The 15,420-nt window shown below is 42.9% G+C and overlaps 1 protein-coding gene across 1 annotated transcript in view; it reads left to right on the top strand.

The window, feature by feature from the left end:
• The first annotated feature begins 488 nt into the window (after positions 1 to 488).
• The window catches only part of LOC149311166 (solute carrier family 35 member F1), a 265,295-nt gene continuing 250,363 nt past the window's right edge, over positions 489 to 15,420 (top strand). Inside the window, exon 1 of the mRNA XM_089530505.1 lies at positions 489 to 999. Coding sequence (XP_089386631.1) covers positions 827 to 999 — 173 coding nt within the window. The 5' untranslated portion in view covers positions 489 to 826. The remainder of the gene's footprint in view (positions 1,000 to 15,420) is intronic.

The following is a 15,420-nucleotide window of genomic DNA, read 5'->3' as shown; positions in this document are numbered from 1 at the left end:
ACACACACACACACACACACACACACACACACATATATATATGCTCAAAAACCCCTATATCAATAGCTATTCAAGCTTCTGAGTCAGAAAGCTTCCAGATGGACGATATTATACCCCTGGGGAATGCCCCCTGGATAAGAGGAGTCTGGAAGAGGTGGAGGAAGGCAGGTGCTGGAAAAGGAAAAGGAAAGAGGGGGACACAATGCCTGGCGAAGGGTGGTCACTCTGGGCGCGCGCGGGCTCCCCCTGGAGGCAAGAAAGGGAGCTGGTGCTAGTGCTGCTGCTGGGGCTTGGCTTCAGAGGAGCAGTTTGCCTTCCCTCCCTCCCTCCCTCCCTCCTTCCCTGCGCGCGCACAGAGACCACCGCCGCCCCCTCTTCTTTCCTTCCTGCCTTCCCTTCTTCTCCTTGGGCTGGGCTGGGAGGCAGCCTCATCCTCATCCTCTGGGCACCTGAGCACAAGCAAGCAAGCAAGCAAGCAAGGAGCTGGGCTGGGCTGGGGACTAGAGACAAAAGCCAAGGCAGGGTAGTGGGCTGCGGTCCAGAGGGTCACGCCTCAGCTACTCTTCCTCCTCCTCCTCCTCCTCCTTTTCCCTTTCTTTGAGGGAAAGCACTTGCTGCTGCTGTTGCTGCTGCTGCTGCTGCTGAGAAGGAGAAGGTGGAGAGAGCCAGAGGAGGAGGAGGAGGAGGAAGGTGAGCCAGTCCATGGTTGAGCAGCCCTGAGGCGTCTGTCTGGAGAAGAAGGAGGAGAAGAAGCAGCCTCCAGCCCCTCGCCTGGGCAGCCCAGGATGCGCCCTGCTCCTCGCTTCTGACCCTCAGCCCCGCCGCGATGATCTCCCCAGGGAACCAGCAGCACCAGCAGCAGCAGCAGCAGCAGGCGAACCATGTGGTGGCCACCATCGAGAACCTGCCCCCTGAGGTCTCCCGGAGCAGCAGCAGCAGCCTCTCCGCCCCGTCCTCCTCCTCCAGCCTCCGGCAGAGGGTCAGGAAAGTCTTGAACAGGTGAGTGGGCAGGGCTGGGTGCCTCCTCTTCATCTTGGACTCCTAGAGTTGGAAGGGACCCCAAGGGTCATCCAGGCTGACCCCATTCTGCCATGCAGGAACTCACCATCAAAGCACTCCCTGGGACAGATGGCCATCTAGCCACTCTTTAAAGATCTCCAAAGACATAAGGTGTCTTCTTCTTCTTCTAACCCCCCCTTGGTTGGATTATGGTTGGTGGGTAAAGAGGGACTTCCTGCATGGCAGGGGGGTTGGACTAAATGGCCCTGGTGGGTGTGTCTCCCAACTCTGTGATCTTCCTTCAGAGGGCTGTGTCTCTGGTGGTGATGGTGGGGTGGACAAAATGGAAGCCACGTTTGGAGCAGCAGGTGCCTTTGGATGCTGGCTGGAAGAGGGTAGTTGCAAAAAGAGTAAAAGTGTGAAGGAACCACAGCCCTCTTCATGAGGAGAGAGAAAAATCAGGAGGGCTGTAAATTCTACCCAGTTCCTCTTGGGCATTCCTCCTTTTCCATCCTTTAGCTAAACTGAAAGAATGGAGGAGGCGAAAGGCATTTTGGGGGAACCAGCCAGCACACCTCCCCTCCTTCTCATTATCTGAGCAGCTCCAGCTCTTTCTTTGGACAAGGTGTGGGCAAAGGGATGCCACCTGCTGATCCAGGACAGGAAGAAGCCTCTGCCAGCCCTTTCCCTTTGCACCCAAGGGGACCCATCCTCCAGAAACATAAGTGGTGTAGTCAAAGCCCACTCTTTTGCAAAGGACTGAAGTCGGCCGGTGCTTCCATAGGTTGTGAAAATGAATCACCCCATTAGGTTGTGGCAAATGCTGCGTGTGACTCCCAAGTCAGGCTTCTTGAAAGCAACACTTTGCACAGAACTGGGGCTCTTTCGCCTAGCAGATCTCCAACTCCCAGAATTGGGAGTTTTGCTTCACCAACTTGTTCAGGAACAACCTAGACTGAGCTGCCTGTTTTCCTAAGGAAATGATCCTTAATGAGAAGTCACTGCAGTGTGAAGTTTTCAATCTTAATGATGAAATCTCAGAGGACTTCATACCCAGATCGGATTATTTGAGTGGAGAGGATGAAGTCGGGGATTTAGAAACACATCCGAGGTGATTAGTGGCTTCCTTTTTGAATATGGGGATGCAGTATGTGTGCGTGTACCCGTGTGCTTCTACACATTTGCCATGTTCCTAACAAACAAAGCCTAATGCCCCGTGAGGTTTTCAGCGGGTTTGGAGGATTAGCTCCAGCCTGCCTGCTGGTGATAGGGAAAGTTCTCTATATTGTCAAGACAAGAAGAGTTCCTAAACAGGTTGGTGAAGCAAAACTAGGGCTGCATCCACACTGGAGAAGTATCCTGGTTTGGCACCACTTTAACTGTCCTGGCTCAAGGCTATGCAATTCTGGGAGTTGGAGTTTGTTGTGGGGCCCAGAGTGGGTTATTTCTCCAGTGTGGATGCAGCCTTAGATTGCCTTTGTAGGTAGTCTTTAAGAGGAAGATGATGCAACAATCTTAAAGGGTTGGATGAGTCTGCCGGAGTGATGCAAAATCAGTTTATTTTAAAACAGTGTCCCTTTTAAATGGAAAATCCACAATTCTCTTCCTTCAAGTCTGATTATCCAGAATAATCTCATAAACCTCCTGCTGCAGGGTTTCTGAGCCAGGGTTCCTTGAAACCCTTAGGGTTCCACGAGAGGTCGCTAGGGGTTCTGGGGAAGATTGGGATTGGTGGAAAAACACACACCCCCTTTTTACTACAGATATAAATAATTTTTATGCAGGGGTTCTCAAGACCTAAAGATTATCTCAAGGGTTTTTCTGTGCCAAAAAGGTTGAGAAAGGCCATCCTGTAGTACATGGCTGCTGCCATCTGCCTTACTCAGACAATGGGCCCATCTAATTTTATTTTGTTGTTGACACTGACTTCCCAGGTTTCAAGTGGGAGTTTCACTCACTCTACCTGAAGATACCAGGGACTGAACCCAGGACCTTTTGCATTTAGCAAATGTGCCCTTCTTGTGAATGCCCCCCTCACAGATTTAATTTCTGATCAAGTTTTTTCATGGAAGGTTGACTGGACCTATTGCTGCTGAGTGTATCCATATGTTGTTTACCTATTTAATACGCTCCCAAGGATAGGGAAACCATGGCTTTTCTGATGTTAACTACTAAATTTCTTTAAAATCCCAGCCAGCATGACCAGTGGTTTGGGTGATGGGAGTGCCCACCTGTAGCTGAAGGACCAAGAAAGTTAGTAGCTGAAGTTTCTCACCCTTAAAGAGGAGCAGAGCATACATATTTCTAGGGTAGAGTGAATCTGCACATCTTTGAAGATGAAAAGTTACATGCGTGTCTTCAGAATGTGCCTTCAAGTAAGCTGTTGGCTTATGACGACCCCATGAATTTCATAGGATTTTCTTAGGCAAGGAATACTCAGAGGTAGTTGTGCCAGTCTCTTCCTCTGAAGTATTGTCCACTGATATTTGTTGGCAGTCTTCCATCCAAGTACTAACCAGAACTAATCCTGCTTAGATTCCAAGATCAGATGAGATCTGATGCCTTTTGGGTATTTAGGATGTGAAGAGTTACATAATTAATACTCAGTTTTTGAAAAATGTAAATGCTGGAAATTACATTACATGTTTTGTCTAGGAGCTACACTTTTTTTGGGCCCCCAACTTAACCCTAAGTGTTTTGGGATATTTTGGCTCAGTTCACATGTCAGCTTGGCTTTTGGGAATGTGCTGCTGTCTTCTGAGGTACTTTGTTCTCCTCTCATGAGCCCATGCTCTGCTTCACTTTGTGGTTTGAAGTGGCAATTTGTTATTGTTATGTGCCTTCAAGTCATTTCTGACTTATTGTGAACCTATAATGGGATTTTCTTGACATGTTTTGTTCAGAGGAGGTTTGCCATTGCCTTCCTTTGAGGCTGAGAATATGTTACTTGCCCAAGTCCCCAGAGGCATAGTCCAGTACTCAAACCACTATGCTACACAGCAACAGGGTAAGTTTTTTAAAAAAAATCCTATCTGACTTGATTTGCCCCTCCATACCATCTTAACTAAAAAGAGAAACATCAAAATGTAGGCCTATGAATAACAGCTTCAATGTTTTTCTCCTGTTTGGTTTGTAACACCTTGCCTGATGAAGAAGCCAGTGAAGCTTCGAACACTTGCAACATGTATATTGTGCATTTTGTTTGGTCCAATAAACGTATCACTGTTTGGTGGATTTTTGTTGTGACTGAAATCCCCAAATCCTGTTGGAAGTAAAAGGGTCTTCAGCTGCCTGCCACTGAAAAGACAGCAAAGAATGGGTCATTGTAACCTTCATTAGGAAGGAAATTCCAGAGTCTGGGAACATCCACACAGAAGGTCCTGTCCTATATTCCTACCAAATGTGCCTATGAAGGTGTTGGGACTAAGAGAAGTGCCTCCCCAATCAACTTACAGCTCAGGCAGGCTCATAAGGGAAGAGGTGGTCCTTCAGATAGCTTGGGCATGAAATGTATAAGGCTTTATAGAGCATAACAACTTGTAGTAGTAACTTTTATAGTAAGAAAGTTGTGTGCTCCCTATAACTTGCCATTATTGAAGAATACTGGGAATTGAAGTCTGCCAACACCTGGGGCCCCATAATTTCTACCTCTGGAATGGGAGATTGCTTGCTATCTCATTGCCAAACCATGCAGTGATGCTCCCCTTGATTCTTGCTTCATGTATTCCAGATGTCATCCATGTAAATGATTAGTAATTCCAAGGCACAGGACTATTAATTAAGCTTGGCTCATGGCAGAACAGTGACTGGATAAGGGGAGGGGGATTTGGATTTTCCAAGTGTTTTAAGCATTTGGAGATGATTATTGCCACCAACTCTGATGATAATTTCTCTGACTCATCAAGTAATATTACTGCCTTCATTTTCACAAACTTTCTCCATCTGCGAACATCTTGGAAAGCCTGTCTGAGAGGAAAAATATATTTTGCTTAATTGGTCGTAGATGCAGAATGCTTGAAGCAAATACAGCATTGCATGAGCCAACACAGGAACACCTGCTCAAGTGCTATATTTGAAGCTGATGTGGGTGGGTGAATTCCTTCCAGGACTTTGGCCCCAAAGGGCACTGAAGAAGAAAGGTATTGTATTTCCTCTTGGCAGTTTAGGATATGATGACCTTTTGGGTGATATTGGAAATTATTGGGGTAGTGGAAGAAGCACACTGGCCTTTTCTACGTCTAATCTGCCCCCCTCCGTATTATTAGTAAATCTCAAAATGTGATGGAGGGGAGGTTTGAGGAGCGAAAGAATGAGAGGTGGGTTGTGATTAGAAATGTTATCAGTTAGCTTGGATCCAGTTGCAGTGTATGTGGACTGAAAGAAAGACAGAGAAAGAGGGAGTGGGGAGAGAATATTGGAAGGATTTCTTTTTCCAGCTAAGATGTGGTGGTGAAGGGGCAGACAACATTAGACTTTATTTAGGAACAGAAAAGAGGACAGTCTTTCCCAACCTGCTGCCCTCCAGATGTGTTCAACTACAGTTCCCAACATCCTCAGTCAACATAGCACCTATACAAGGATTGCTTATTTTGACATCTGATCTTGGAGCTATGTGTCTCTCCCTTAATAAGCCAGAGTTATAGGCCATGGCTTCTTCATGGCTTATAACTTAGGCTTGTTGAGATAAGGAGGCCAGTGTTTGGATCTCAGAATCTTTCTTTTGTTGTTCTGGTGTGTTGGTCCATTGCACCAGCATGCTGTCTTATCTCATCAAGCCAGTTATTTTTGCATGTAAACACAGTTACAAGCTGTTCCCTGTATAATTCAGCAATATTGAAACTTATATGTGATATATATTTACATTAATTCAGTTTTATTTTACAACAAATCCCAACATGTTGTTATACCTCCCTCCCCAAGTTCTGGAATTTAACTAATTTGATTATTCATAAATGGCTAAGGCAACTAGTGCAAAGATAAATGTAGTTTCTTGTTAGCTATGACTAAACTATAGTAGCCATTAAGTGGGAGCCAGGAGTCAAAACTGGAAAGTAAGAACTAGGAAATAAGCCAAAGGTTGGAGCAAGCAAAGGATTGTGGTTTAGTTCCAATTACTTGTCTCAACTAGAATAGAACTTATTTTATTTTTAACAAATCATTTTATTGCTTTAATGGATTTTGGCCTGAGAGTTCATGATATAGGGATATACATATTTTAGTAAATAAAATGATAAGTGTGTGTGTGTGTGGAGGGGAGGAGTAGTAGTGTTGACTTACCAGGTTTCCTACTGGGAAGACCCATTAGACTATTCCAAGTTGAAAGAGTCACTTTACTGCTTGAGAAGTAGGAATGTGAAGCCCTCTAGAGTAGATACTTTGAGCTGCAGTTTCATTTGTTCCTGACCATTGGGTATACTCACTGGGGCTGAAAAGAGTTGGAGATAAAACATCTGGAGTCCATCAGACTGCCTACTCCTGGCTCAGGGAGATGCTCCAATGTATGGCCCCAAGACAGCCTCAACCAAGCGAAATATGTATGCCCAGAATGATGGGCTCTTTTTTATTTATTTGGAGTATTTATACCTCACCCTTCAGCCAAAATTGGCTCCAAAAGCAGTTTACAAACAATTCAACAGTTAGCTTCCCTCATGCTTACAATCTAAATAGAATGAAATACAGAAGGAAAATGTCTTGCCAGTGGGGGCAGGGGTTAAGTCCAGCAGATGCTGGCTGCTCTTCTTCTCTTCCAGAGGACAGAACAACAACAGTTGGAATATGAAGGAAGCAGTTCCTCAGCAGCTGCTGATGCCCAGGCATGATGGAAGTGTATCTGGCTGTTCTTCTCTCTCTCAGAGGCCGGAGCAATGACTTAAGGTTCCCATACATCCTCCTTTTCTTGGATTGTCCTCTTTTTCAGAGATAAAATTTTATATATTAGGAGTATTTAAAGTGAGAGTTGTCATAACAGTCAGTGTGTATTCTCTCCCCCCCCCTCAAAATATAGCAACCCTACCGTAACCACCATTACAAAAGGTGGGGAAACTTATTAGAGAGGTGTGAAGAACTGTAGGGAGGGAGAAACCATCGAATAATCAATTGATGCCAGCTTTTATCATGGTAAATGCCAACCAGATTTTCCATAAGTCAGGATCATAAAAAAACAAAACAAACCACCACAAGCTACTTTCAGAACCTGGATTAAAGAAAATTGTTAGGCCCCAAACTAATGGGCAGACAGGGGCAGCTTCCGGTTGCTCTGGGGATATGCACACGATGCACACCCCTGGAGCACCTGGAAGCCATGGGTTCATGGGGGTCTGCCTAAGCCAGCCCAAAATTGGCCCCAAAAGGAGCAGCTTCTAGCTGCTCCTTACCATAGTCCTTTTGGGACTGTGGCAGGAGGCGCCCTTGGGGCCATGGGATATGTTTGCTGTGGCCCCAGGGGTGAATGGGCTGGAAGTGGCTTCTGGCTGCTCCTGGATGCCCATCTGTTTTGCCCCCAAGTGAGCCTTATCAGTTCACTTGTTCTTCCTACCTGCAATATTCTTAAGATAGTTTCCTCTATTTCTGGTGTTCAGGTGTGAGTTCTGTTGCTATCCAAAATCTTTCTACCCCTACACACCAAAGAGGGAGGCACCAGTAGATTCAGAGGAACCCTACATTTTGCAAATGCTAGGGACTTCCCAAACAGCATAATGAAAACTGGGAATGTTTAGTAACTATACAATGAATACTGCCTGCTATAAGGAGGGAATAGCATGGGAGGAGAAAGTATTATGAGTATTATGAGTATTATGAGGAAGGGTATGAGGGCCTGTGACATAAACAAGAGGATTCCATGCTACAACATTTTGTTGCGGTCCCATATGGATTATTTCTTTTACTGTGTCCTAGTAAAAGCTCTTAGAAGGGAAAACATGGTAGCCAATTTTCTCTGACCTGCCTAGTTAGGAATTTCATGCGTAATGTCATTTTGCTCATTTTCCCTATGTATAGCAGAGTTTCTTGGCTAAGATATAATTGTCCTTCTCCACTTTAAAGACATTCTTAACAAAAAATGTTATGGAAGACTGGAGACTTGCTTTCACTAAAATTGTGGTAGGAAATTGTCTTCTGCTCATCACAGCCTTCTGAAGCTAGTGCTACTCTTGTGTTCTGACAGTTTCTGTTAATTTAGAACAACTTGACTTTTCTATGGCCTGTTACAGACTGCCAAAATAAAGCTGCTTCGGGTCTCTTTGGAGGTATGCTATTTAAATGATGCATGGGTCCTAAGAGTCCGGAGGTCGCGCCAAAGCCACACTCCATTCCTAAGCACTGGAGTGCAGCTTTGGTGCAGCTTCCGGATTCTTAGGATGCATGCATCATTTAAACAGCATACCTCCAAAGAGACCCGAAGCAGCATTATTTTGGCAGTCTGTAACAGGCCAATCTTTCTTTTTAAGAATCAGCCTTCTAAAATATGTAATCCAAATTGACTATCTTGCTTCCTCAAAATCTGGATTGTTGTTAGGGCTTCTAATAAACTTGTAACTATGTGGTCAAATTATTTTCGTGCTTGTATGGCAAGCTTGTCCTTGGCTTTCTGAGAATTTGCCAACTGCATTCCTTCAACATAGCCTGGGAAAATTCACAGGGTTCCTATCTAGATATAATTTACACAAATGAAAGGATTGTTTTGTAATTTCAGTAGCTAACTCCTCTTTTGAATGTGGAAAATTACTGAATGCTATGTAGACCCATGACCCAAAAGGGATTTGCAGTCACTGACAATGTATGATTTTTTATGTACAAATTAGTTGATGTACTTAAGTTTTAAAAAATAGGTTTTCCTCCTTCCTCAAAACTCAGCAATAGATGTATCAGTAAAGGTTTTAGAATCAGGAATAGAAAGATTATGCCATGCTTCTGGATTAAATCTAACACATATGTACACTGGCCACCAAGTTCATACCTTGTCCTGCTAGCTTGCTCAGAGAAACCTTAGGCTTAGCATGCCAATGAGATGTATCTGATCATCATCTGATGATGTATCGAGAATACTATTTTTATCCATTAAATCTTGAATGCACAAGATTTAAAATGGATAACTTAAAAGACTGGGCTTAAATAAAAAATGCTATGTCCTGTGGGTCTTCCCTTCAGCCCCCTAAACTGTTATATGTCTCTTGTATAAATTTATGTATGATGTCTTATAGTAACCCTTAGGAATATAAATAGAATAAAATATCATGGGGTATTTTGTCAAAAGGCAAAAAGGGGGGGGGGGGGGCTATTGGATTTAAAAGGCCCAAATTCTACTGAGGACTGTTAACTTTGAGTTACTTCTCCTCATTAAATGCATTCAAAGACACCATCTGAAGAATAGCATGATAAAACGTAGGAGGCTTTAATCACTGATGTAAGGACAATAAACTAACCTCCTAAGTGCTGCTTCTAAGGAAGCACTTTGATGTATATTGAGGCACTGCTTTTGGCTATGAACTGATCTTCTTGGGAACAGAACACTGGTGTATCCTCAGAACTGCCAATCCAGGTTTCTAAAAGCTGTAGATCCTTGAAGGTGGGAACAGGTAAGATGCTATTTGGAAATGTTACTTTTGTAGACTACAGTTCCCAGAATCCCCCAGCATGATCAATTGGATACGATGGGTTGTGGAAGTCCCCAAAGAATAACATTTCCAAGTTCTGCTCACTTATCACAACCAACTGCTCTGGATTTAACAGCAAACATGTTTAGCTGTCCTTCATCCTGTTTAGCCTTAACAGGTGGTTTTGTGGAGAGTGAAGGAGATTACGGATCAGAGTGTCATATTTCAGAGGCTGGGTCTATTATAGTAGCTGATCACAACTATCAGAAAGCCACAATTATGTCTGTACCAGCTATAAATCCTGTTGCATAGTCTTACTGGTCCTCAGTGAAAAACTGGGAAAGACAAAACATCTACTCATGAGGAAAGCTGTCCCTGCTTCTAATCTTGAACAAACCTGAGATATCACAAAGCCAACTAGTCTTTGAATGGCTCAGAAGTCAAGAATGATCATATAACTGTCTCAGTATGGCCAGACAAATTCATATTTCCCATGCGTATCTGATGAGACCTACAACAAGAAGGTGTAACGTTGGAAGGGGAGGCATAATATTGATATTTGGAACCCAAAGAAAAGTGTTTTGCCTTGTTAATAAAATAAAAGTAGATTACTTTATAGTAAGGCAAATTATGAAGTATTTAGTTATTTGTACAAACAAACAGAACAGGAATATCACAGCCTTGGAAACATTCTGCTACCTGAAAATCAACAAGATCAGTTGTGTTTCATGGCAAGTGAGGCAAACGATAATCTGAATAAATTATAGATTTTTCTACTGCTAATTAAAACAACAACAACCTGAAGATCAAATCTGTTTGCCTTTTCAAGTCTGGTGGCATGAACTCATAACCTTGAACACTTGAGCTTTCTTGTGTAGAACAAAAGAAAATCTTCCTGTGGGATTTTGCTTAAAGAGAGAACAAAGAACTGTTTATTTTTCCCCAAGATCAAGGCGTTGGGAAAGAAATATGAATTTGAAGGCTCCTTCATGTTACATTACTTATCCTTCACCTTTTGGGAGAAAAATAGAGAGAAATATTTAAATAATTCTATGCAAAATTAACAAGGTGCAGTGATATGTAAATGGTTGTGCCTATAGTTGCCTGTGACCTCAACTCCCAGCGAACAAAGATATTTTCTTTTGCTCCATTATTTCCTTCCATAATAATAATAATAATAATAATAATAATAATAATAGGTTTTATTTATATACCGCCCAATCACTGGGAATCCGAGCGGTTTAACTTCACCAGTGGAATCCCTAGGGTTGGTGCCACCTGGTACAGTAACTTGTGATGTCACCCCTGACTGACCTCTTCCCATTACCACACCACACAGAATCTTAATAATGTTTTTTGTACAATTGTAATTCCTGTATATCTCCGAATGTAATGCTAATAGTTGAGACATAAACAACTAGCAAAATTAAAACTATACCTTTAAACTACAATATCAAATGCACAAAATGGTTTTCACATTACAGAAGGAATAGTCTCCCTATATTTTGCACTGGTCAGGCTTTATCTGGGATACTGTGGTCAGTTATGGTTGGCTCATTTTAAGAAGTGTACAGATAAGTTGGAGGGATGTCAGAAATGGGCAACAAGTGTAAAAAGCATGGAGAACAAAACATATGAGGAGAGGTTGAAGGAGCTGGGCATATTCAACTTGGTGAAGAGAAGACTGAGGGGTAACATGATCATAATCTTTAAATGCCTCAAGGGCTGTCACAAAGAGGAGGCTGCAGATTTATTCTCTGTAGTGTCAAGAACCAGCCGAACTAAAGTCTAATGTTTTTAAGTTACTGGAGGGCAGATTTTCACTGAATAAATTTCTTGACAGCAGTTTGGCCATAAAACCAATAGCCTAGAAAGGTGATGAGGTCGCCTTCCCTGGATGTCTTCAAAAAGGGGCTATCTGCTGGGGATGCTCTAGCTGGAAATCCTGCACTAAACAAGCGGCTGATGGCCCATAGGGCCCCTTCCAACTCTACGATTCTAAGATTTCAGGTCCAAACCCCTTGTAATGTTACAGGAGGTGGGTCCTGGCAGAAGTGTCATTAGGGGTGTGCACCATCAGCAGGAGTAACACCAAATGACTGTCTGTAAAATTATTTTATAAATAGTCATTGGTCTACACCAAGTTACTCTCTCTGACCCAGGAGGACCCAGTGCAGCCCCAACCGAGTGGGGTGAGGGATCTACACTATCACTGTTGATCTCATGGCTGGATGCCTCATTCTGATTGAAGTCTTTGGCCACAGAGAGCTGCTTGACTTTTTTTTTTTTAATTTTTATTATTAAAAAAAATACAATACATACATACCACATGCATATACATACATATACTTACATCTATATCTACTTACAAACTGTCATGCTTACTTTACACACAAATAGATTCATGCATCTATGACTGACTTTTGAGCAACTTCATGAGAGGAGCTTGGGTGGGGAGGTGGCAGCAGCTCCAAAGAGAAGGAGATTTTTCTTTCTTTCTTCCCCTTGGGGCCACTGATGAAGTTCCTCCAAAGTCAAGCATCTTTGTGTGGCCAGAGGCTTCATCCATGCCAAAAGTGAGGGAATAGCACAACTTATCCACTAAGGCCCGCTTCGATGGGGGTAGACCAGATCCTCCCAGGTTAGAGGACATGGGTTGGTGTACAGTAGGCCTGCCAGTTTATACTTCTCTGTGTAGGCATGACAAGGATCTTAATTTTAATCAGTTGCGATTAGGGGAAGGAATCAGTGATAGGTACACAAGGTTTGGGGAAGGAAAAGAAGATAAAATATATTGCAAATCTGTGATTTGGAGGTAATTTTTTTGAGGGGGTGACACCATGAGGTACTGCACTAGGTGACACCAACGCTAATGATGTCACTGAGTCCTGGCAAAGTCATTAAGTATGATTCATTAAGTGTCGACAACAATGGGACAGAGGAGCCACTCAAACACGCCTGAGGGAAATATAAACATCCTTTTCAAGACAGAGCTCTAATCCTAAAATTCTTCCCCCTCACTTTGATGAAGGGCCACAGCCCAAGATTTGGGAACCCTAGATACTGCTTGGAGACCCAGCATGGTATAATGGTTTGAATTCTGGAGAACACGGTTCAAATCCTCACTCAGCCATGAAATCCACTGGGTGACCCTGGGCAAGTCACATGCTCTCAGCCTCAGAGGATGGCATTGGCAAACCCACTCTGAACAAAACCGTCTAAGAAAACCCTGTACTGTAATAGGTTTGCCTTAGGGTCACCGTAGGTCAGAAATGACTTGAAGGCACACAACATTTAAAGATATTTCTTATCTTGCTGTTTGTTTGTTTTTGGGAGGGGGTTGCAAGGAGGACTTTGGTGAATGGACACAGTGTTCACTATATTTGTTTCTTTAGAAAACCTCTAATGGGGGGGGGGATATGAAGGAAATGGCAGTGTGGTAGGCAAGGAAAAGTGTGGTAGTCAGTTTGATCTTGTCACTAATGAGATAATTTGGCCACTCTTCCTTATGGGGTGAGATGCTGCTGCTATATCTGTTCAGACCACAGAGCTGTTATGGGAACTTCAAAAGATGCTTCAAACCAGCACTTAATAAAATGGGATACAAAGGAGAAACACACAGGAAATGCAATGATTTGAAGGGCATCTGGCCTGGGTTCTGAGAACTGAGTGTATGAGTGAGTTTATGAATAGTGTAATAATGGAAAAAGGGTTAGTGTTGAAGTACTCTTGGTTGCTTTACATTTCTGGCTGGAGGAGGATCTCACCCGCTTTCTAAAGGGTTGAAGACTTTTCTCTTTGATTCACTGGATTGCTGAGTTGCTGAGTGTGCCTAAGGTTGATGAGATGGGTAATGACAGGTGTGGGTTTTTTTTTTTTTTTGGTATATTAGCATATTATTTTAGCTTTTAGCATTTTATAGTCCTGTATTTTATTGTCTATTATTATTATTATTATTATATATGTTTGATGTTCCACCCTTGGGCATTATAAATAAACATTATTATTGCTTATTGTGAAGGATGGCAAGGATGAATTTGATGATGCAACACCCCGTTTCCCATAATGGCCAACCAAATGTCTCTGGGAAGCCTACCAGCAATTGATATTCAGGCAATACTGCTCCTGAACATGGATGTTCCACTTACCCATTGGGATTAATAGCTTTCTCAAAGGTTTCCAGGGGAGTATGACATGAATCTTGTTGTAAATTGAGGATCTTTTCTCACATTTACTACAGCAAAATGTGACCTCTTAAAGTGGGGGAAAGACAAAACTTAGTTTGTGAATAGTGGTAATGCATATTGAATAAAATGAAGTAGAATTCCCAGAAGACCATGAAAAGTACATCCAAAGTATGCTTGCAATTTTGGCCCTATACTTAATGCACTACAGCTTTGATATGCTTTTTAGCCTCTTGCAACTGTTCTCTTCTTTTTACTTAGTGCTCTCTTATACTGGTCAAAGACCGAATAAATTTTATTACTTACTTACTTACTATTACTTAATGCTCTCTGTGCCCCCTTTTGAGCAGATTTGGAATTAGACTCTTCCCCCTCCGCCCAGTACAGTAAAATAACAGTGTATAAATCTAAACACATGAAGAAGCTCACGTACTGAATTATGCCACTGGGGAAAGAAGAGCTTTCTCACTCTGTATCATTTGACAAGACAAACCCTGTGAATATTTGCAGCTTAGCTGGAAAATTTGGAAGTTCTGCACTCACTGTGTACCTGTTGTATGTAGAAGACTTTTTTAAAAAACACACACACAGATTGTAATTTCAGCTTTGGGAACAGGGTTAGTTAGCGCCTCTTGAACTGGGGAAGTTTCCAAAGAGCTGAGGCATAAATGGCTCCATAGACAAGACTGGAGAATGGACAGAGTGGCTCTGATAGAATGGACAGAGCAGCTTTAATGTGCTAATGAGGGAAAGACCAGATGCCAGAAGGGATCAGAGGAGCTCTTTGTGATCCTGCCTCCTTAGAGATGGCTGAAGCCTCTGTCCTTATCACTGCTGCTGCTGCTCACAGGCAGGGAGAGACAGTGGAGCTCTCAGTGAGGTGTTCCTTGTCTTTAGATCAGCAAATAACCTTAAAAACCAACACCTGCATGCTGATGAGGAAGTGGGGGGGGGGGGACAACAGGAGGGCCTTGCAAGGGTACTTTCTATTTGATTAAAAAAAACTACACAACAATAAGTCAGGTTGATTGGTCTTGTGAGCAGAGCTCAAGCCAAGTTTAAAGTATTTGGGGTAGAGTGACAGAGGATGCCTTTTTGCTACTGCAACTGTAAAGACAATAAAATGGAGAAAATCTGAAGTGTCTGTGAACAGCAGTAGCAAGTACATTTCTATACTGTTTATCAGTGCACTTAATCACTCCCTATGTGGTTTACAGTGTGTAAACTATTTGCCCCCACCAAGCTGGGTACATTTTAGGGACCTACAGAAAAATGCAAGGCTGAGTCAACTCTGGAGCCCTGCAGGATCGAACTCACAATCTTGTGGCTGTGAGAGGCTGCAGTACCTCATTTAACCATTGCGCCACCAGATCTCCTTGGATACTACAATCCATGAGTTTTTAAGTGTTACAGTGAGTACCTCCAGAATCAAGACTAGATGAGGCAGAGGGTGGAAGGAAGAAGAGGGCTGAACTATTCTAGCAAAACCAACAAAGAGTCTTTTGGCACCTTGAAGATGAACCAATTCATGATGGCACAAACTTCTGTGTACCTCGGCTGCTTCACTAGGTGCATGAAGTAATCATCTCAAGTTAACAGGGTTATAATTGTGTATAAATCAAATAACTTTACAGCTGTAATCCAAC

The sequence above is a fragment of the Sceloporus occidentalis genome, unplaced genomic scaffold (assembly GCF_023333645.1).
Source record: "Sceloporus occidentalis isolate IW3139 unplaced genomic scaffold, rSceOcc1.0.p SCAF_6, whole genome shotgun sequence".
Classification (NCBI taxonomy): Eukaryota; Metazoa; Chordata; class Lepidosauria; order Squamata; family Phrynosomatidae; genus Sceloporus; species Sceloporus occidentalis.
This window is presented reverse-complemented; position numbering and strand designations above follow the sequence as displayed.